Below are 24,074 nucleotides of genomic sequence, written 5' to 3' on the forward strand. Positions count from 1 at the left end.
TAGAGACCACCTTGCTCTGAAGGTCACTTTTGAATAGAGACCACTTGCTCTAAATGTACCCTGTGAACAGAGACCACCTTGCTCTGAAGGTCACTTTTGAATAGAGACCACCTTGCTCTAAAGGTCACTTTTGAATAGAGACCACCTTGCTCTAAAGGTCACTTTTGAATAGAGACCACCTTGCTCTAAAGGTCACTTTTGAATAGAGACCACCTTGCTCTAAAGGTCACTTATGAATAGAGACCACCTTGCTCTAAAGGTACCCTGTGAACAGAGACCACCTTGCTCTAAAGATCACTTTTGAATAGAGACCACCTTGCTCTAAAGGTCACTTTTGAATAGAGACCACCTTGCTCTAAAGATCACTTATGAATAGGACCACCTTGCTCTAAAGGTCACTTTTGAATAAGACCACCTTGCTCTAAAGTCACTTTGAATAGGACCACCTTGCTCAAAGGTCACTTATGAATAGAGACCACCTTGCTCTAAAGGTCACTTTTGAATAGAGACCACCTTGCTCTAAAGGTCACTTTTGAATAGAGACCACCTTGCTCTAAAGGTCACTTTTGAATAGAGACCACCTTGCTCTAAAGGTCACTTTTGAATAGGGACCACCTTACTCTAAAGGTCACTCTTGAATAGAGACCACCCTGCTCTAAAGGTCACTCTTGAATAGAGACCACCTTACTCTAAAGGTCACTCTTGAATAGAGACCACCTTGCTCTAAAGATCACTCTTGAATAGAGACCACCTTGCTCTAAAGGTCACTTTTGAATAGGGACCACCTCGCTCTAAAGGTCACTTTTGAATATAGACCACCTTGCTCTAAACGTCACTTGAATAGACATCATCTTGTTCCAAAAGGTCATGTGTGAACAGAGACCAATTTGCTCTATAGGTCACCTGTGAACTGAGATCACTTGGATCTAAAGGCCTCCTGCAAGCAGACTGCCTGGACCTGGAGACCACTTTAGAATTGAGACAACTTGGCTCTAAAGACGACATGTAAATCTACAAACCTTCTCTGTTTCATTTCTAATTGAAACACTTGCTGTTCAGTACAAATTTAACAGCAAATAATGTCCCCTTTTTGGCTCTCCTAAGCATGTATTTTTGTAAAGGGTTGACTGTATAAAGATTTCACAAAAACATTTGACTTTGTATAAATTTATTAACAAATATAAACTTGTTCTGGTAAAAATACAAAAAAAACAATGAAAATTCAACATCAGTCTTGGTTAATATAATCCCCATTTGAAACAAATAACTCACAATAACATATATATAGTATATATACATGTTTATATCATCAAAAACAACAACATGTAAATGCTTTAAATAAATAAACAAATAACATAATGTAAGTGTTCTTCATATAAGTATACTGAAATTCTATAATAATTAAGACAGGTAAAGTTTCTTACAAGAGCTGTCAATGCTCGACTATTCGAATTGTTGTCCCAGAAGCAGGAATATTTCCTTAATGTTAAAATATCTATAGAGTTTTAATCCAATATCTGCATTAGTTTTGGAGATAGTAACTTGCATGCAAAACTTTAACCAGGATTTTCTAAGTCTAAAAGGGGGCATAATTTGCCCAAAATGCATGTCAGAGATATGGGACTTGATCCTGTGAGGTCGGTTATTGATCTAGAAAAAGAAAAAATAAGTTTCAAAACTATATGCCTTTAAATGATAGCCATATGTACTTGCATGCAAAACTTTAACCAGGGTGCGATGCCGATACTGACACCTGGGTAAATACAAGTGCTTGGGCTATTCTTCGAATAGTCGAGCTTAAAATGTGCAAAAGGTGAAAAAGAAGTGCCATTTTCCAAACAAGTGTAAAAGTTCACTGATCACATTTATCACTAATAACAGCTGCACAATCTTGTAGTCTGTGACCCTTGATCTTTGACCTCATAACCCACAAAACATCAGAAGCATCTACTGACCACAGGCAATCATCCTACCAAGTTTGAAAGCCATAGGCCCAAGTATTCTCATGTTACTTTTCAGCCTTAATGTCACTGTGATCTTGACCTTTGTCTTGCTGACTCCCTACTTCTATTAACTGTTGCATAAGTTCCACCTAAGCTTATATTTCTGTTTCATCATATTAACACAATCTCATATTGAACTCAACTAATGCTAATTAATATAATTAAAGTATTCTTTTAAAACAAAAACTGCCTCCAAGAAAAAAGATTATGTTTTCCCAAAAGTCTGTTCCAAGTCATTGCATTTGCAAACTGATGTTACCATCAGAATGCTTCTATAATATTTACATAATCAATGTAATATCATTAAAAAGAATATTAATTTGTTAAAGTATAACTGATATCAATTTCAAGAGTGCCTGGAACCAAAAGAAACACCACAAGGCACTTGCTAAAATATTGCACTGCAAGAGTTCTTTGGTTTAATAGATAATTTAATATATGTAATGTTTGTACAGGAGAAAATTTTGTTCACAGGTTTTATGTTACGTAATGTAATAAATCTGTTTGCTAAAAGTACAAAATGGTACAATAATTTCACACGTCTTTATTGATTTTAAAAATCCATGAGTCAAAATATCCAAACCAAAAAAAGGAAAATACAAAAGCATTGATGTCATGCTGAAAAATATGAATGCAGAAAAATTTAATGTGAAAACTCCACAGCAGACTTCTGATTAATGAGTTTCAATGATAAACAGAGAGATCAAAAGATAAGTTTGCATTGTTTCAACTAGTTTTTCCGTCGACAAAATAAAATACTTCCAATATTAACCTGCGACTTGACAATTTCAACTACTTCCCATAATGCTTTGGTTTCACATCGGCATCTTCTACATTGGTAAAAAAGAAACTTTCCGAAATACTCTATAATGAATGAATGACATATCAGAATCATTTTTGTCCAAGACTTGTTTTTTTTCATACATTATTTGGTAAAATAAAATTTGGGAAAATAAGAGATGCATATTACACAAATTGAGCATGAAGCGGAAGTTTCAATGGATATCATAACATAAACATTTCAAATAAGCATACAATGTACATATTGAAAAAAAATCTGTATGTCTAGTTATTTAACTAAAAATATAAATACTTAGTAGACAACGTTATTTCTACCCGTCATTTTTTCATTTTATACTTTTCCTTTCAGAAATTGACCTTGACTCCACCCTCTAAATTTTTTTTGAAAAGTATAAAACTAAACAGTGACAACAGACAGATATTAACCAACAATGGAGTAATTTCTACGTATATTGCTATTTTTTTTGTTTATACATGGTATTACATTCATTAAGAGGACATTTTTTCATTAGTCTCTGGCAAGTCCTTTTCCTGACTTATTTAAAAGGGTTCTAGGTTATATAGCAGAGTTTGCGGACCAGTCTGCAATATCCAGCACCTGATTGGTCCATTTTGAGCACAGATCTATAACTGACCAATGGCAAGATTGCATTTTAAGACTCATTTTTATAACCTTTGTACCACAAACTGTCATTTAATTAAGAACTGGATAGCAGCTATGAAGTGTCATCTTCAGAATTAAGAAACTGAAAGGGAGGGAGCATTGCCACCAACCAGGGATTCTTAATGCTGAAGATTGCAGTATATTTCCCTTATTTTCTATGCAGGTATAAATTAGTCAGCCTCATAATAACACTCTTCAACAGGTTATACAATCTACAGAAATAAATATTAGAAAAAAATATCAATTAAAGAGCACAGAAAACCCTGTATGCCCAATCATTTAAGCTCCTGTCAACAGTTTGGTACTTTTTTCTGAATAAATTATCCAAAATAAATATAAAATGCTTAATTTAGAAGATGAAACTATTTATTCATCACTGTTGTAACTACTTTGATTAAAAGCTTTCAAAGTTCAAGATGGAATAATATTAGTAAATCACTTTTTCTTCTTTGGCCTTGTTACTGGAGCTCGTAACGGGGTTATCTGGTACCCCTTTCTCTCCAGTTCATCCAAGTAGATTCGTGGAAGCAGGAAATCAGCCTGCATCTTATGATACGGTGGCAGATTGTCAATAAAATCCTGGAAATCTTTTCTTGTATCTACTAAGCAATTTTCTACTTGTGTCTTTTGTCTTTGTAAGTCAGATTTTTCAGCAACTAGATTAAAGATGTCATCTTTCTTACTTTCTATTTCTTGCTTTAGACTAGTAATGACCGCTTCAAACTGTCCTGTAAGGGAACCTATCTTCTCTTGAGCAATTCTTCTCTGTCTCTCCTCTGCATCTTTCACTTTGTTTGCTTTCTCCAGATCTTTTTCATCCCTCAGTTTCTGAAATAACATAAGCGTCTTCAGCAGGTTCTTTTGGCAGTTAATCAACCTTTAGCCTGCTGGCGGCATGTGATTTTGCCTTTGCAACCAGTGCAGAACAAGATCAGCCTGCAGGCTGATCATGGTCTGAACTGTTCGCTATTCATTTAGTAAATTTTCAGTGAACACCCCTTTGAATAATAAGTGGTACTGTCCAAATCGTAATATATACCAGTCCGTTTCAGAAATTTAGCAGGGTAAAGGTTAAAATGTATTCCTTTCAAAATGGTATAAAGTGACTGAAAGATGAACATTCTCACCAGGTGTCATGTGATCAGGTAGAAAATGTGCCTAAAATGTTACATGATTCCTATGATTACACGACTGCTCTATTAAAGTTACTTCCAGAGTTTACAACATGCAAAGTACTTAAACTGAATTCATACTGCAAAATCATTATCAACAAGTGTGTTAGAGTTATATTGTAACTGTTGAAAACTTACTCAGGCCTGCTCTTTTCTTTTCTTCTCTATCAGCTGTATCAAACTTCACGAACAAACTGCCTGAAATACATAATTGAGCCGTGCCATGAGAAAACCAACATAGTGCGTTTGCGACCAGCATGGATCCAGACCAGCCTGCGCATCTGCATAGTCTGGTCAGGATCCATGCTGTTCGCTTTCAAATCCTATTGCAATTAGAAATGTTGCGAACACATGATCCTGACCAGACTGCACGGTGCGACAGCTGTCGATCACTGTCGCAACCACTGTTGTTTTCTCATGCAAGCTCATATCATACGTCTACTTGAATTTTCTATTTATATAAAGTGTGCTTCAGCAATATACAGAAAGCAAAACTGTTGTCCAGCAATAAAAGTAACCCTACTTGAACGGTCATTTGTCACATTTGGCGCCATAGGAAACATATATTTATACTGAAACTTTTTTGAAGAGCCTGCATATTCTCCAAATAACCTACCACCTATAAGTCAGATTTCATGATAAAAAATCTTGTAATTACAAAGTTAACAAAGGATCTATCTTTTGTTACTGATGAATGGACAGACAGACAGATGGATAAAGGGACAAAATAAAATTTGTTTATTGTAAATGTGGTTTTTTTTCTAAGTCCCAAATTTCATGGAAAAATCTCTTGTACTTTTAAAGTTATAACAGATCCCCACATTTAAAACTCAAAGGACAGACAACAGATAACAGACAGTGAAAATAATATAATTGAAAAGTCTCGCACTGTTGTCTACCAAATTCTATCACAAATTTCCAAAAATAAAAAACTCCAGATCCATTTTTCATAAATATTTTGAAATACCTGTGCTATAGCAACAACATCTGTTGCCACAGCAATAAAAGAAAAGGACATGCATATTTTCCACAATGCTATCTATTCATGTATTGAGTACGACGGTAATGAAAAAAATGTGTTATTGAAGGACCATACTTTTGACATTTTTTGGTCAAATTTTTGGACTTTTTGTTGCCATAACAACTGCAATTCTATTTACTATAGCGTCAAAAAAAAGAATGTGCATATTCTCCATATTCTATCCATGTGCAAAGTTTCATGAAAAAATATCCTGTTTTTTGAAAGTTACAAGAGTATTCTACCTTGTCTGACTGTCTGATAGACTGACCAAGGGATGGACATGTATGCCAGGGGTGAGTAGTCAAACCATAAGTCCCCTCTGATAAAACACCTGTAGGGGACTTTAAACACAGAACATGATCCAAGTTTATAAAAATTAGTCTGGAGACAAATCCCATGATGAAGTTTAACCATTGGTCAATTTGAAAATTGAGCTCAGAATCAACAAATGAGATGCTAGAGATCTGAGACTGGTCTTCAAATTCTATAACCTATGGTCCAAGTCTGTTTTACATCAATGATGAAAATGATATTTGTGGTTTATGATCAGGACCCTTACTAATCCATGTTTTATGCCTGAAATTTAGACCTAAGACTTTAAACTGCTGAATTTTCATTTTGTTCTCTCATTGTGTAAACAAGTACAGATTGCATTAAACTTTGTACAAGTACCTTCTACAGTTATTGTTACAGAATCAGCAGTATAATTCTATGTCTATATTTAAGAATATTTTATATGCAAACCAACAACAAAATAAATGTACATTTATGTTGTAGTTGGTTTTTATATAAAATATTTTTTTCCTACATTACTGTTACCCTATACTAACCCCATATAGACATTTTAATACAACAGCTTCATACAAAACTAGAGCTGCTTTTGAGAAAAGCGCATGTCCCCCACAACTATCTAATCATCTGAATAGTAGTATATGAGTCAACTATGCACCAAGACCTCAACTGCCTTATCAGACTTTCAGTACTTTGATTATCAAAAAAACAAGTTTCAAGGGCCATAATTCTGAAGTGCCTGTGCCGATTTTGGCTAGTTAGAGAACTTGCTCGAGGACTTATTGGCAAACACATTTTGTTCAAGTTTGGTGAAGAACGGATGAGAAATGTTCGACTTACTAGTGTGCGGACAAGATTTGTGACAGACACACAGACTGACACACAGACAGGAGTAAATCAATATGTCTCCCACACCACTGTGTGGTGGGAGACATAATAATCCTACCACTTTGAGTATATGAGTATTTTCATGTCATGAATGGTTTTTAATTAACAATGAACTTCGAAGGTGAATTTTAAACAACAGTTTTAACTGAACAAACATATAAAAATTCATAACTTTGTATAATCAGACAGGTATAATTGATATATTCTTTAAAACCCTGTATTTTCTATTTGCATCATGTCCAAGTATTGTGAACATGAAGTCCGAAATATTTGAAAGTATGCTGCTACAAATAAAGAATTTTATGGAAGTTCTTTGCTCAATACTAATTGCCAAACGCTATATGCCAAATAATGCTAAATGCTTATTGCCAAATGATTCATGTCAAATACTGAATGCTAAATACTATCAAATTGCCAAATGGTAAGTGCTAATTGCTAAATGTGAAGTAATAGTTATTGCTGTTTGTAAGTTCAACATAGCAAATTCTGAGGAAATGAACTAATGCACCCTTTAGATGGTTATTAGTTTTGGATTTGAAAGTTTGTTTCTGAAAACTTCAAACATTTTAAAGTGAACAGTTTTGGCTTGATGTTCATATGATAATTTTAAGAGCTTTATAAGGGACTGGTTGACATGACATGTCTTCAAATATTGAAGGTTGCAGTCATTTACTGAACAATAAAATGTTATACATTTCTTATAACATTTGACAGTCAGCATTTGGCAATTATCACTAAATATTTGATATTTAACATTTGATATCTAGCATGAAGTATTTGGCATTTAGCTTTCAGTATATGACATTTAGCATTTGGCAATTAACATGGTACACCAGACTCTCATACAATTTCAACTCAAAAATGCTAAAACACTGCAAATAATACATGCTTTAATCCTATTACAGAGGATACAACTCTCCAAGGGGAGGCAACCACTTTTTATTATGCTAGTTTTTTGTGATTGAAATATTTTTAGTAATTTCTACAAAAAATAAAAAACAAGCAAAAAAAAACAACTTTACTCTAGAAAATAAAAGAAATGTACAATACAAAGGTATTTCAGGCTTCAACTTGAAATATAGGAACCAAACAATCTCTTATACTTCATACATGCAACAACAAATCTCAAAAACATGCTTAGTACAGTGCAAAAAGCTTCAAAATAGACCATCTTGTAATGAAATGAAACTTTAAATGAGCCGTGCCATGGGAAAACCACAAATCTCAAAAACATGCTTAGTACAGTGCAAAAAGCTTCAAAATAGACCATCTTACAATGAAATGAAACTTTAAATGTACTTTAGAATTCAGAAAATTGGAGTTGGACAGAAAGTGAATTCAGACATTTTTTCTACTGTCAAAGTGTCATGATAATGATGGTCACCCCATTTTTAGTGGATCAAAACTTGCTATCCGTATTCCCAGACTTGCAACTGAGCTTACCAGGATGGCAGGGCATTTCAACAACAGGAATTCATTAATAGCAGACATTAGATTTAATATAAGCAACAATAAAACTCAATCTGAGTCAAGCTTAAGTCCAAAACAGTTATGTGTAAATAGTTACAAATTTCAGAAGTAAGCACAACAATAAATACCCAGTATATTATTGCTGCAAGTATTCTGGCAATTTCATCCTTAAAACCCTTTTTACACCCCCTTCACACAAACAGGGTATATCATATAGATTCCAAACATTTATTGTTTTTACCTAAACTGCACTTCATGAAACCTACAACAAAATTGTATTCCAATATAAACAGGAATAATAACTCATGGAAACATTTTCAGCATTCCTTAAATTAGGACTTTAATGGCATGCCATATTATTACTTATTCCCCACTTTTTACACTGTGAAATCTTTTAATTTTGTAGGCATGAAATTTTACAGTTTTTGACAGAAGAGCTATTTTGCAGGGACATGAATTTGTGTAATTCTATTTCTTAAGATATAATTGATGGGAGAAAGGTTTTTTCGTTTGGATTTATTTTTCGTGGGTTGATGCAACCATGAAATCCATGAAAATTAGTCTCCTATGAATACCAATGATTTTACATTTTTCATTTTGTATTACTCTAATTTATTCATGGATACCACATAAATTCGTTTACGGATATCACAAATTCATTTCATTGTATCATCTTTGGTACCAATAAATGCATTTAAAGATTAAACTTTTTTTTCTTCTAGATATCTGTAATTCAATATTTTATAATCAGACATTCAGTTTTATTTTATGACATCCTTGATTCAATTTAATTTCTTTATTCTGTTTTATGATATCAATAAATGATATTTATATCACACAAGGAATTTAAGATATCATTAAATAGAACAAGAGCACCGCCTTGTGGGTGCAGATGCTCATCTGATGTTTTTGTATCTGTATAATAGAAAAATTTTCTATCCATGATTTTCTAAGCCCAAAAGGGGCCATAATTCTTGCAAAAATCAATGTAGAGTTACGGTACTTGCTGTACAGAGTCAGTTTTTAATGGCAAATAACTGCTTCAAGCTATAAAGCAATAGCCCATAATTTTTGCAAAAAGAAGGATGGAGTTACATTTATTGCTGTACAGAGTCAGCTTTTAATGGTGATCAAACAAGAGTTGCAGTTTTAAAGCAATAGCCTTGATAGTTAAAGAGAAAAGCTGTCCTAAACACAAAACTTAACCAAGAAATCTGATTTTCTAAGTCCAAAAGGGGCCATAATTCTTGCAAAAAGCAGGATGGAGTTGTGTTTCTTTCTGTAGAGTCAGCTATTACATAAAACTTAACCAGGCAACGCCAACACCAATGCCATTAAAGCAGGTTCAACTGTACACTGGACACAGAAACAATATTTTGTTGTTTACTAAGCAAAACTTCATAGTTTAAATAAATTGAGGCTATAAAGAAGCGATCCATTGTATATGACACAAACACTTGCTAGAAACATGTTGAAGATTTTTGCATTGAAAACTTGTACATACTTTTAGTGCATCCTAACCAAAAGTGGAAATACCAAGAATATACACACACCAAGTAAACATACAAAATAGCAATATAAGATGCGTAGAAAAAGGTAGAAACATCAAATTACCATGATAAAGAATCTGACCCAAACACCATTGTGATCCTTATACTTAATAAAATTTAGCTTTAATGTTTCTTTTTGTTGGTCTTATGGCACACTGTAACACAAATTATGAAATTTAGTGATTTTTTTTCTGCTTTTAATTGTGAAGGAAGACACCAGGTGACCCTTCAGACATAATGTCAGGTACGGGCTGGAATCCAGACAAACTTTCAAACTGGATGGCTTCCTTTCATGAGAAAAACCAAGCGGGGCTCCACGCCACAGCAGTAGTGTAGAGACAAGTGGTTTCAAGTCAACAAACTTAACCCCCTGGCCGCTGAGGACCCACTTAAAATTTTAAAAAGAACTCACTGGGCAGCAAGTTCAGCCTCTTCCTTCGCAATCTGTTTCTCCTCGGCTCGAGCCTTGGCTACAGCTGCCTCTTGTTGCTTTTGGCAACGCTCTTCAGTTTCCTTCACAGCTTTCTTCAGACGTTGTTCTCCCTCTAACCTCTCTTGTTTTACCTGCTCAATTGCCAGTTTCTGCATTGCCATTTCAACTTTAAGGGCTTCTTCCTGTATATAACACAAAAGTTACCAAACATTAGACATATCAGTAACTGAAATGAAAAATATGTGCAACTTTCTGTAATTACTGTTTTAAGTTTTCCTATATCTGAAACTGTTATTATTTTGTTGATAATTATGGTAAATATAATGGTAAATCCTTGGCTATATGTCAATTTATTTGCTTGCTTGATACAGATTTAACGCTACTGCCATTTTTCAACCAAAAAGTATAACCTCCGTTAAAGTCACCTTCAAGGAGTGAATACCTCCCTATAAAGACAGATATTTTATTTCTCAAAAGATGAAATGCTAAGTCAACTAATCTCTCCAGAAAAACAATCTCTGTACAAACAAACATGTTTCAGTTTTCCTAGCGGTACATGTTCTCTCTCTCTCTCGAGTTTGTACTATATTTCAGTTTTGTTAAAGGAATTTAAGCTATCCTGACCTGGATTTTGTAACAAGAGTAACATATCCTAATATGGATTTTGTTACAGGAGTAAGCTATCCTAACCAGAATTTTGTTAAAAGAGTAAGTTATCCTGACCTGGATTTTGTAACAGGAGCAAGTTATCCTAACCAGGATTTCGTAACAAGAATACGTTATCATAACCTGGATTTTGTAACAGGAGTAAGTTATCCTGACCTGGAGTTTGTAACAAGAGCAAGTTATCCTAACCAGGATTTTGTAACAGGAATAAGTTATCATAACCAGGATTTTGTAACAGGAGTAAGCTATCCTGACCTGGATTTTGTAACAGGAGTAATTTTTCATAACCAGGATTTTCTAACAGGAGTAAGTTATTCTTACCAGGATTTTGTAACAGGAACAAGTTATCCTGACCTGGATTTTTAACTGGAGCAATACTTCCTAACCTGGATTTTGTTTCAGGAGTAAGTTATCCTAACCTGGATTTTGTTACAGGAATAAGTTATCCTGACCTGGATTTTTAACAGGTGCAATACTTCTTAACCTGAATTTTGTAACAGGAGCAAGTTATCCTGAACACATTTTTGTAACAGGAGTAATTTTTCCTAACCAAGTTTTGTAACAGGAGTAAGTTATCCTAACCTGGATTTTGTAACTGGAGCAAGTTATCCTGAACACATTTTGTAACAGGAGTAATTTTTCCTAACCAAGTTTTGTAACAGGAGTAAGTTATCCTGACCTGGATTTTGTTACAGGAGCAAGTTATCCTTAACACATTTTTATAACAGGAGTACTGTCTACCAAAAGTAAAAGAAAATGCTTACAAAAGTTTAGTTCGGCCAAAGTTAGAATATGCGTCACCTATTTGGAACCCTTCCCAAAAAACTCAAGTGAAACAAATTGAACAGATTTAGAGAAATGCTGCCAGATGGGTGATGAACAAAGTGTATAATCCTTACAATCCAACCAGTGTTAGTGAAATGGTTAAAAAATTAGAATGGCCAAGCCTTCAACAACGCAGAGCATGTGCGGATGTCATACTTATGTATAAAGTCGTTAACTGTTTAATTGCTGTACCAGTGAACTACCATCCTACCACTGCTACTTTTCAATCTACTAGAAGGTCTGTGACGTGTCACTCTGTCAGTCACAGAATGAAGTTTATTCATTATCAATCAAGGATTAATATTTATCAAAATTCATTCTTTCCGAGAACTGTCATCACATGGAACATGATCCCGGAATCCTGTGTCACTTCTGCGAGTCTGGATGTGTTCAAATCCTCCATCCAACTCGTCCCACTTGTGCCATCCAGTGTTTAAAAAGGATCACAGCATTATTATATAGTGTAAATACATGGTGGTCATTAGACTATTTTATGGTGTGGTGCGTAACATAAGTTTGAAGAGACAGTCGAAGCTGCGGACGTGTGCAGTTTTAAAAAAAGTCGGAACACTTCGCTCTACACCGATGTACAGTCACCTTTCCTCGCCGTTGATGTCTACATATTTGATGTTGTCAAGTACCCCCATTGAAGCTGAAGTTGAATTTTTCCTAACCTGGATTTTGTTTCAGGAGTAAGTTATCCTAACCTTGATTTTGTAACAGGAATAAGTTATCTTGACCTGGATTTTTAACAGGCGCAATACTTCCTAACCTGGATTTTGTAACAGGAGCAAGTTATCCTGAACACATTTTTGTAACAGGAGTAATTTTTCCTAACCAAGTTTTGTAACAGGAGTAAGTTATCATAACCTGGATTCTGTTACAGGAGCAAGTTATCCTGAACACATTTTTGTAACAGGAGTAATTTTTCCTAACCAAGTTTTGTAACAGGAGTAAGTTATCATAACCTGGATTTTGTTACAGGAGCAAGTTATCCTAAACACATTTTTGTAACAGGAGTAATTTTTCCTATCCAAGTTTTGTAACAGGAGTAAGTTATCCTGACCTGGATTTTGTTACAGAAGCAAGTTATCCTAACTGAGGATTTTGCATCAGGAGTAAGTTTGCAACAGGAATAAGCAATGCTGACCAGGATTTTACTACAGAAGTAAGTTATCTGCAGTTTGGAACTTGACCTATATTTTATATAGACAAACATTTGACAAGGCTGAAGGTTCCATAAAGATTAAGTAGAAACTAGAAGATGCTTTTTTTAGAAAAGCCTTGTCTCCCCCAAAGCATAGTAGTAATAGGCAAAACAAGAGGATCATGATGGTCCTGAATCGCTCACCTCTTCCCACATGACCCAGTTTTGAGTATGACGTCGTTTTTTCTATTATTTGATATAGTGACCTAGTTTTTGAGCTCATGTGACCCAGTTTTGAACTTGACCTAGATATCATCAAGATAAAAATTCTGACCAATTTTCATGAAGATCCATTGAAAAATATGGGTTTTTCTATTATTTGACCTATTGACCTAGTTTTCGAAGGTACGTGACCCTGTTTCGAACTTTACCTAGATATCATCAAGGTGAACATTCTCACTAATTTTCATGAACATCTCATGAAAAATATGGCCTCTAGAGAGGTCACAAGGTTTTTCTATTTTTATACCCCATTGGCCTAGTTTTTGACCGCACATGACCCAGTTTCGAAACTGACCTAGATATCATCAAGGTGAACATTCAGATCAATTTTCATGAAGATCCATTGAAAAATATGGCCTCTAGAGAGGTCAAAAGATTTTAATAATTTTAGACCTACTGACCTAGTTTTTGACCACTGTTGACTCAGTTTCAAACCTGACCTAGATATCATCAAGATGAACATTCAGACCAACTTTCATACAGATCCACTGAAAAGTATGGCCTCTAGAGATGTCACAAGGTTTTTTATTATTTGACCTACTGACCTAGTTTTTTATGGCATGTGACCCAGTTTCAAACTTGACCTAGATATCATCAAGGTGAACATTCTGACCAATTTTTATGGAGATCCATTCACAAGTATGGCCTCTAGAGAGGTCACAAGGTTTTTCTATTATTTGACCTACTGACCTAGTTTTTGATGGCACGTGACCCACTTTCGAACTTGACCTAGATATCATCAAGATGAACATTCAGATTAACTTTCATACAGATCCCATGAAAAATATGGCCTCTAGAGAGCTCACAAGGTTTTTCTATTATTTGACCTACTGACTTAGTTTTTGATGGCATGTGACCCACTTTCGAACTTGACCTAAATATCATCAAGGTGAACGTTCTGACCAATTTTCATGAAGATGTCATGAAATATATGGCCTCTAGAGAGGTCACAAGGTTTTTCTATTTTTAGACCTACTGACCTAGTTTTTGATAGCACGTGACCCAGTTTCGAACTTGACCTAGATATCATCAAGATGAACATTCAGACCAACTTTCATACAGATCCCATGAAAAATATGGCCTTTAGAGAGGTCACAAGGTTTTTCTATTATTTGACCTACTGACCTAGTTTTTGATGGCATGTGACCGAGTTTCGAACTTGACCTAGATATCATCAAGGTGAACGTTCTGACCAATTTTCATGAAGATCTTGTGAAATATATGGCCTCTAGAGAGGTCACAAGGTTTTTCTATTTTTAGACCTACTGACCTAGTTTTTGACGGCACGTGACCCAGTTTCGAACTTGACCTAGATATCATCAAGATGAACATTCTGACCAACTTTCATAAAGATCCCATGAAAAATGTGACCTCTAGAGTTGTCACAAGGTTTTTCTATTTTTAGACCTACTGACCTAGTTTTTGACCGTACGTGACCCAGTTTCGAACTTGACCTAGATATCATCAAGATGAACATTCTGACCAATTTTCATAAAGATCCCATGAAAAATGTGACCTCTAGAGTGGTCACAAGCAAAAGTTTACGGACGGACGCACGGACGGACGACGGACACCGCGCGATCACAAAAGCTCACCTTGTCACTTTGTGACAGGTGAGCTAAAAAATAGGGGACAGGAGCGAAAGTCAAAGAGACACTGATGGTTGGATTGGTGACTGAAATGCAGTTGGGATCATCTACTCTGCATGTCCAATCATTCCATGAAGATTCAACATTCTGGGTCAAATGGTTCTCAAGTTATTGATAGGAAACAGTTTTCCATGTTCTGGCCCCTGTGACCTTGACCTTTGATCAAGTGACCCCAATATAAGCACAGTCATCTACTATGCATGTCCAATCAACCTATGAAGTTTCAACATTCTGGATCACTTAATTTTCATGTTATTCATCTGAAATGGTTTTCCATGTTTTGACTTCGACCTTTGTTCAAGTGACCAAAAAACAATAGGGGTCATCTACTCAAGAAGGCCTATCCATCCTATGAAGTTTGAAGGTTCAGGGTCAAATGGCTCTCAAGTTATTTATCAGAAGTGGTTTTCAATGTTCTGGCCCCTGTGTCCAATCATCCCATGAAGTTTCAACATTCTGGGTCAAGTGGTTCTCAAGTCGTTGAAAGGAAACAGTTTTCCATGTTCAAGCCCTTGTAACCTTGATCTTTGATCAAGTGACCCAAAAACAATAGGGATCATTTACTCTTTAAGAACTATCACCCTACGAAGCTTGAAGGTTCTGAATCAAATGGTTCTCAAGGTACTGAATGTAAACAGTTTTCCTTGTTCTGGTCTCTGTGACCTTAACCTATGACTGCATGACCCAAAATCTTTAGCGATCATCTACTCAGCATGTTCAATCATCCTATGAAGTTTCAACATTCTGGTCAAGTGGTTGTCAAGTAATTAATTGGAAATGGTTTTCCATGTTCAGACTAACCTTCACTTTTGGTCGAGTGACCCCAAAAACAATAGGTCCATCTACTCTATAAGCCCTATCACTCTATGAGGTTTGAAGGTTCTAGGTCAAATGGTTCTCCACTTATTGACTGGAAATGAAGTGTGACGGATGTATGGACAGGGCAAAAACAATTAATAATGTCTCCCCCAGTGTTATTTTATACAATTTGATTTAGTAACCTACTTTTCAAACACAACCAACCCAGATTCAGTCTTTAACTAGCAGGTTTCATAAAGAACAAGTGGAAAATATAGCCTCTAGAGTGCTAACATTCAACAAAGTGACCTAGCTTTCTTATCCCAGACAGTCACAGGGCAGTCACAATAGCTCACTTTGAGCTACATATGAAAAAGATGAAATCCAAAGTTATACCAGCAAAGCTCTGCCATGCTGTTTCTTTAGTTTTCTAATGACCCTCTCTTGCTCTATTGCAGCCTCCTCGTTGGCCTTGGCGAGGGCGATGGCCTTTAACTTCTCTGCTTCCTCCCACACTGCCTGCTCAGCCAATCGTATCGCATGTAATTTCTCATTCTCCGCCTTCTCCTGTTCCTTCCTGTGCAGCTCATTACCCAACCCTGAAATGTTTAAGAATAATTTGTCAAAAACAGAAATGATAAATAAAACAAGACTGCTTCTGAATAAAGCACATGTCTCTTAATACTGTTTCCTTTGGCAGATTTATGGACCAGATAAAAATGGGAAAGATGAACAGAATGACAGACTGGTAGTTGGACAATGTGCAAACCAATAATCCCTGTAACTGATTTTCAACCAGTAGGTGACTAATTATCATATTTACTAACTTTTGATTTTTTCATAATTATGAATTTTTCTAAGTACTTTACTCTTTGTTCCATTATGTTATCACACCACAGGAAAAAGTAACCAGAACTTGTTCTGGCAAGCATGTCTCTGATAAAACTTCAATCTGGTTACAGGCTTTGTGTCTACAATACAGAAAATGTTACCTATAATCCTAGAATGGGCACAGCCTTGTATGAGGACGGGCCGTGTTTCCTCATACCTTCGAGGCACATTCCTTGGGGTCAGCATTGGCAAACTAACTGTAGATGTTCCCCCTTCTCCAGGCATTTTTTTTTTCAGTCTGTTTTAAAGAAATAACAAAAAACAAAATTCATAAAAAGAAAAAAGAAAAGAACAATAAAGACATGGTTTTATGTTTATGTCCAGGTGTACTTACTGCTGTCACAAAGGATTCAAAGAATGTCACCTTCTTCTGTTTACTTGAATGTTTACCCTACTTTTTTCAACCAATCACATACCAGATATATATCACAAAATTTTAATGTTTATTCCTGTAGAGAAGTATATAAGCCTCTTCACAAGGTATGGAAAGGTTGACCTACAAATGTATTTAGAGCTGTAAAAATTTTATGTCAAATTGAGGTTATGATGCAAAAAATTCAGCATTAAAGGTGGTCAGTCAGATATTTGCACTAAAACTTTGTAAACTATCAAACAAATCCTAAAGTTTTAAACTCCATTACATACAGCCAGGCATGTAAAATATCAATTTAACCTCTGAGGCTCTCCTATGTAGCTACACGTCATCTCAGAAGTAGAAGACGGACGACAAAACCAGTGTGACAATTTTAGCAGTTATATTAAAACAGCAGGTAGCAAAATATAGTTTTGGGTCAATGTGACCTTGACCTTTGACCTACTGCAGTGTTCGAAATTCACGGTAGTCCGACAGCCCGTGGCTACCAAATTTCAGCTCGGGCTACCGATTTTCCACAGGTACAAGCCCGACTGGACTACCGAATTTTCCTCATTTGTTTAAAAAAAAAACATGCTAATTAAACGAGTACTGCATCGTGATTTTCCAGACTGAGAAACGCTTATGGAATTATTGGTTTTTGCACTCTAACGTGTTGACAATCAAACACAGTGTCAAAGACGTAACCGCAGCGCTAATTGGCTGAATACAATCACCTCTAGCGTAACGGATAATTTGATTAGCTTTCACACTTCTCGCGAAAATCTCACAAGTACCTGCAGTAGGCGGAGCTTAAATTATGCTATCAGCGTGTGTGTAAATGTGTATTCAGCACTCGGTATTACATCTTACAAATTGTCAACAGTCCGAGTTGCAGTAATTGGCGAGTGCGGATCCTAAAAAATCGGGCATAACAGTTTAGATTTCGTTTTGGCAAGGAGTGTCATGTCCGATGCTTTTGGACTCTGACGATGCTGATCTAGACTGGAGTATTTCGAGTTAAAATTTTTCAAAAACATGGCAAACATGTACTGTATGTCTTTTTTATTACTTCAAACATGCATAGAGATGTTTGTAAAACAAGATGTTATATGGTGCAAAATTATGTATTTTAAGGTGTTAAAAGTTCGGGCTAGTGAAACTGGTGTCGGGCTTGGAAAATTTTTACTCTGGTAGCCCGAACGGGCTATTGGATTCAAATCTGAATTTCGTACACTGCTACTGATCTCAAAATCAACAGGGGTCATCTGATAGCCATGATCAAAATACCTATAAAGTTTCGTGATTTTAAACCAAACGCTCCTAAGTTATCGTCTGGGAATGTTTTAATTATTTATGGTCACTCTGACCTTGACCTTTGACCTCAAAATCAAAAGTGATCATCTGCTGGTCATGGCCAACCTCCCTATCAACTTTAATGATTCTAGACCCAAGTGTTCTCAAGTTATCCTCAGGAAACAGTTTAACTGTTCCAGGTAACTGTGACCTTGACCTTCGACCTACTGACCTCAAAATCGATAGAGGTCATCTGCTGGTCATGACTGATCTCCCTATCAGCTTTCATAATCCTAGGCCCAAGCGTTCTCAGGTTATCGTCTGGAAACAGTTTAACTGTTCCAGGTCACTGTGACCTTGACCTCTGACCTACTGATCTCAAAATTTATAGGGATTGTCTGCTGTCATGATCAACCTCCCTGTTAAGTTATTGATCCTAGGCCAAGGCGTTCTCAAGTTATCATCCAGAAACAGTTCAACTGTTCCAGGTCAATGAGACCTTGACCTTAGACCTACTAACCTCAAAATCAATAGGGGTCATCTGTTGATCATGACCAACCTCGATATCAATCTTTATGATCCTAGGCCCAACTATTCTCAAGTTTTCGCCCGGAAACGGTTTTACTGTTCCAGATCACTTTTACCTACTGACCTCAAAATTGATAGGTATCATCTGCTGGTCATGATCATCCTCCCTCTTAAGTTTCGTGATCCTAGGCCCTACCCAGTAAACACCTGAGGTCGTACCGAAGTTGGTTACATGTTGGATTTTGGTCGCGACGTCGGCGACTGAATCCAACGTCTAACCAACGTTATAACCACGACGTCTAATAGACGTTAGACTTAGACGTCTAGGAGACGTTGGAATTAGGTCGGATAGAAAGTCTGTTTAAATGTTTTAATTATAACATTAACAGGTATAATTTTGCTAGTATAGTTTAAAGATATTTATGTATAAACATGCGTTTATAAATAATAGTTCATTCGCACATCAATCATTTATATCAATTATGTTAACAAATGGCATAAGATTGTCTATTTTCGGAGATGGATTTTTTACCAATTCAAAACTGTTCAAGAAAAAATAGAATTCTATACACATCTTTAAATTATTTTTATTTTACCTAAGGAACTTCTTCTACACATGTTGTTTATTAGTCAAGCATTCGCGAGATAAGCCCGCATTGGTTTACACAAGTCTTCCAGTAATTTGATACTTGTGGGATAAGATAGAGCAAGTTTATAAATATTTTACACAAAGGGATACGCAACGTGAGTAGCAGATTATTGAAAATTATACTTATTTTTAATAACTGTTATTCTTTTTAATGTTACGTATTCTTTCAAAGATTGGTGCATTATGTTTATTATTTACAATTATAAAGCAATTAATTGTAACAAAAAACTTTATTACATTTTACGAGGTTATAGATATTTTTCTTAGAATTTAAAATGTAACATGTTTGCTTTTCATGTAGCATTGTTCTTAGTAATAGGACTAGCTTACTTTTTTAAGTTTTCGATTTTTATGAAATGATGAAGCTGTCAAATTTTATACATTTCAGGTGGAAATTTAAGCGGAGTTGAAGAATCATGCAAACATGACTAAACTTGAAAGTTTCAAGTACTGGATTACATTTTTGGATTCATGTTATTAGACTTATGTCGCTATAATGTGAAATAAAGATTATTAAACACATGTGTTGATTACTTGTTTGACTGCAAATTATATTGAATATTTGGTCAGATTTTGGTTGGAAAGTGGTTAGATTTAGGTTGGAAAATGGTCGGATTGTGACGTCTAACCAACGTTGGGATCCAACGTCTAAACGGTTTGCAAAACCAACCAAAATCCAACGTTGATCCTACGTCGGGGTCCGACATCTATACGACGTCAAATGTCTAGTGGGTAGCCTTCTCAAGTTCTTGTCCAGAAACGGTTTAACTGTTCTGGATCACTGTGACCTTGACCTTTAACCTACTGATCTCAAAAGCAATACGGGTCATCTGCTGTTCATCACCAACCTCCCTATCAACTTCCGGGGCGGCAAATTCAATTGTCCGTATTGCCCAGGTTGTCCCAAAGCTTGTACAGACAAGTGAAATTTGACCAGAAGTAACATAAGGACAAGTGAAAAATATCAAATGAAAAAAACGGACAAGCAAGTCAAAATCAGATTTCGCCGCCCCTGTCAACTTTCAGGATCCTAGGCCTACACGTTCTTGAATTATCCTCAGGAAACCAATTAACTGTTTTGGATGACTGTGACCTTGACCTTTGACCTACTGAACTCAAACTCAATAGGGGTCATCTGCTGGTCATGACAAGCCTCCCTATCAAGTTTCATTATCCTAAGCCCAAGCGTTCTTGAGTTATCATCCGGAAACTGATTGGTCTACGGACCAACCTACATACCGAGTTACCGACCGACCGACATCTGCAAAACAATATACCCCACCTTCTTCGAAGGGAGGCATAATGGTTAATTTTAGTATTTACGTCGGATTAAAAGAGAAATGGATTAAGATTTATTTTAAAAGGTGAGTCTGTTACATTTGAAATGTTGAAAATATATAGTCTGAGTGATTTTTGTCATGATTCATGGTTAAGTTTCAGCTCAGATCCATTACACTGAAGCCACACAATGACCATGTGGACAACTTACATCTATTGTTAGGTTGTTGTTATTTTCAAGTAAGCTTATATAAAGGTCCAAAATGGGCGACTCCTCCAGGAAACTTTACTAACATTCATTGTAAAAGCAGAATGTTTCGCGAGGGTTTAATTTTCTCTATATTCACGAGCCCTACATCTCCCAAAAATTAATCCTTGCATAAATATTCACTATTAGAATAATTCAAATTCAAGTATGACACCATTTTTACAATTTCGCGAATATTAAACCTCGAGAACTGTCATACTCAAAATTTCAAATTTACCTAGGTGACCTTGACCTATGGTATAATGGGCCCAGCCCCTGCACATACTTTGTTTGTATGCTGGACAATGCTTATGTGAAGTTACAGTAAGATAGAAGCAGCAGTAACAAAGATATGACAGGAAAAACAAAGCTTGCCGAAAAACTTTAACCAAGGAAGTGACGGGCCAACACCGGGGTGAGTAGAATAGCACCCCTATTCTCCGAATACCGGTAGTGGAGCTAAAAATGTGTTTGCTTCTTCTGGCTCTAGTAACCTTTAAAAGTCCACTATAGATAGGCAAAAAAGCAAAACATTGACTTTTAAATTGCAAATTAACTGCAAACAAAGATATTGGTGCTACATGCAAGAAATATGGCAAACAGGGCCTCCTATGCCATTCGCCAATGACTAGACAAATGCTAAAAGTTAAAGAACTGGCTACAGATTTTTTAAAGTAGTTACAAGAATTTTATTAAGATGTGGCCAAATTTTAGCAATTCAACTTCAGTTTCTCTCAAAAAGTGGCTACACGTGGAGGCCCTGGCATAAAACTTATTTCTAGGTTTTTCTCATTAATAGAAGTCTTTAGGAGTAAAATAACTCCTAGTCAATTTCAGATGTTACCATTTAACTCATTCACAAGAACTATGATGAGTAAATACTCATTGGCCTGAAATATTATCTGGAGCCCTGATACATGGGAGTGAACAGGTCTAGGAAAGTGGTATACAAATGTATTTACAGATTATCTGTAAATTTACAGATAATCTATAAATTTACGGATTTTTCGCTCTATAAATTTACAGAGTATGAAAACTGATGAAATCACATTTATTCTCAAAACCGCAGCTTGAAATTAATTGGTTTATTTATAGTATACATAAATTAAGGTCATTTGTGAGCCATTTTTGTTGACAGAGTTTTTGGCATTTTCAGAAAAACCAAAGTCAACAGAAATGACTGAAAGTTACAACTGACCTTTATTTATGCATACCATAAATAAATCAATTAATTTCAAGCTATGATTTTGAGTCTAAATATGATTTAAGCAATTTTCAAACACTTTATCTGTAAATTTAGAGACTGAAAAATCTGTAAATTTATAGATTATTTGTAAATTTACAGATAATCTGTACTTCTAACACGATCCGATTCATCTTCCTATTAGACAATTATGCAACAATTCATTTTTCTGACATCACAATTATTACGCCATAGCGTCGGATGGCATAGCAGCACGCTGGAAAAGAAACCAATTGAATAAGGGCAAATAATTAATGAATGACGTCAATGATGTACTTTAAAATCCTTGGTAACGTGTTAGAATCGAAATAATATATCTCATTTAGTGATTTGCTCTTGAATCAAATCATTGTTTGTCGTTCAGATGCGTATTATTATATCACTCGGGCTAAGCCCTCGTGATATAATTCCTTCGCATCTGAATTCCGAACAATGATTTATTCAGTGACAAAGCACTAATTGAGATATATTATTTCGTAAATATACTGGTTTCTGACCAGTTTCCGATAAAAAATGAGGGTTTTCATTACATCTATTTTTAAATACAAATTGTTTACAAAAATAATCTACAAATCAAACGTTAAACCCTAGTCTTTACTCTTTGCAAGGATGTAAACAATACCAGCCTTATCTGCCTGGGATTCGAATCCACGACGTCTCGCATCTGAGGCGAGCACTCTATACTATATATCCATGTGATGTAAAGATGAAATATAATTTGCTTATTACTTTACCCAATTAGATCTATAAAGGGAGAGTAATTCTACAACAGAGTGCAAATCATAGGCTCAGGTTTTACTTCCCTGGAATTGGACAAACATGGGGTTGTCTCCCGCACATGCCTGTCATGTGGAATCCCTCAGATGTAAACAAAACAGAAAGTTGATTGCTAAATAAAGAAGTTAGAATTTCTGTGTACACACTTGCCATTGATGAACAAAATTTCACTTGATGCTTGCTTGTGAAACAGCGTTCCAAAACATATGAAGAGTTACATGAAAGGAGAGATTACGAGAATTCGGATACTGGTACTGTTCAGAAACCAGTACCACTTTCCTAGACCTGCTGAATATAAATGTGATTGTTGGACCTTTCGGCATAAAACAATGGGACTCATATCTTAAATTTTAGTTGGAAAAGCAGGTGATCCAACTCTTGACCACTGGTTTCGTAGTCAGACAGTGTTACCACTGTATTCTACCAATGTAATATGTTCCACCTCTGCTGTTGTTTGGCAAGTTGGATAAACTTGTAATAGCCAAACACCTCTTGGTTATGTGATAAAATGATGCCACTTATTGATAATGATATGTAGACGATTTGCCTTTTTATCAGCAAATCACTTTTAGCTGGCTCCAACTGGGCTGCCCATAAATATTTCATAACAAAATGTTAAGTAATAACACCCAAAGTCAAACACTGAATTAAAATGGAACACACACCATTGGCATTACCGGAAGTAAAAAAAATGAATCAAGTCGCCCTGAATAAAGTTGTTTATGATAAATTAAAACATATTCATGCTATCAAAATAGTCGTTTACTTTTGTTAGAAGGTGAAAGATTATCCTGTTTATTTTGCTAACATCTGTCAAGTCATTTAATATTTATTGCACCCATTTAACTAAATGACAGTTAAATGCCACAAATCAAGCGTCACGAGTTGCCCCGGGAGATCACAACAAAATCCCGCGTTCTCGCGCGACAATACATAGACGATAAAACTCAATGTCCGTTACACGGACAGATCCGGATAGTTCTTAAATCCGGTTAGTGAATTTCAAACCACTGTCCCCACCAAATGCCACCAAAACGCATTTTTTTTTTCACTCAGATGATACCATGGTGTATAAAAAAAAAGACAGTAAATAGAGCACATTTAGATCTGAAATTATTTTTGTAGCGGAGGGTGCATATCTGTATATGTATCT

The 24,074-nt window shown here is 35.6% G+C and overlaps 1 protein-coding gene across 1 annotated transcript; it reads right to left on the reverse strand.

Annotated features, from left to right (window-relative positions):
• Positions 1–1,151: 1,151 nt before the first annotated feature.
• Positions 1,152–23,825, reverse strand: LOC123546221 (caldesmon-like). The gene is made up of 6 exons (XM_053550580.1): positions 23,688–23,825; positions 16,653–16,789; positions 16,057–16,259; positions 10,273–10,475; positions 5,969–6,002; positions 1,152–4,326 (listed from the first exon to the last, which is right to left on the reverse strand). The coding sequence occupies exons 2-6, from the start codon at positions 16,774–16,776 to the stop codon at positions 3,904–3,906; spliced, it is 987 nt and encodes a 328-aa protein (XP_053406555.1). The 5' UTR covers positions 16,777–16,789; positions 23,688–23,825; the 3' UTR covers positions 1,152–3,903.
• Between the last annotated feature and the right edge of the window lie 249 nt (positions 23,826–24,074).

Source organism: Mercenaria mercenaria, chromosome 9, assembly GCF_021730395.1.
Source record: "Mercenaria mercenaria strain notata chromosome 9, MADL_Memer_1, whole genome shotgun sequence".
NCBI classification, from domain to species: domain Eukaryota; kingdom Metazoa; phylum Mollusca; class Bivalvia; order Venerida; family Veneridae; genus Mercenaria; species Mercenaria mercenaria.

Bases quoted from the DNA above. Each gene is read 5' to 3' on its own strand.
- LOC123546221 (XM_053550580.1), bottom strand. From the start codon at position 16,776: ATGCCTGGAGAAGGGGGAACATCTACAGTTAGTTTGCCAATGCTGACC. The intron at 10,476-16,056 runs GTATAACTTTGG...TGTTATATACAG, and splicing joins AGCATGGCAGAGCTTTGCTG to GAAGAAGCCCTTAAAGTTGA. The intron at 6,003-10,272 runs GTGAGTTCTTTT...CTGTGTTTAAAG, and splicing joins GAGGCTGAACTTGCTGCCCA to TCCCCTACAGGTGTTTTATC.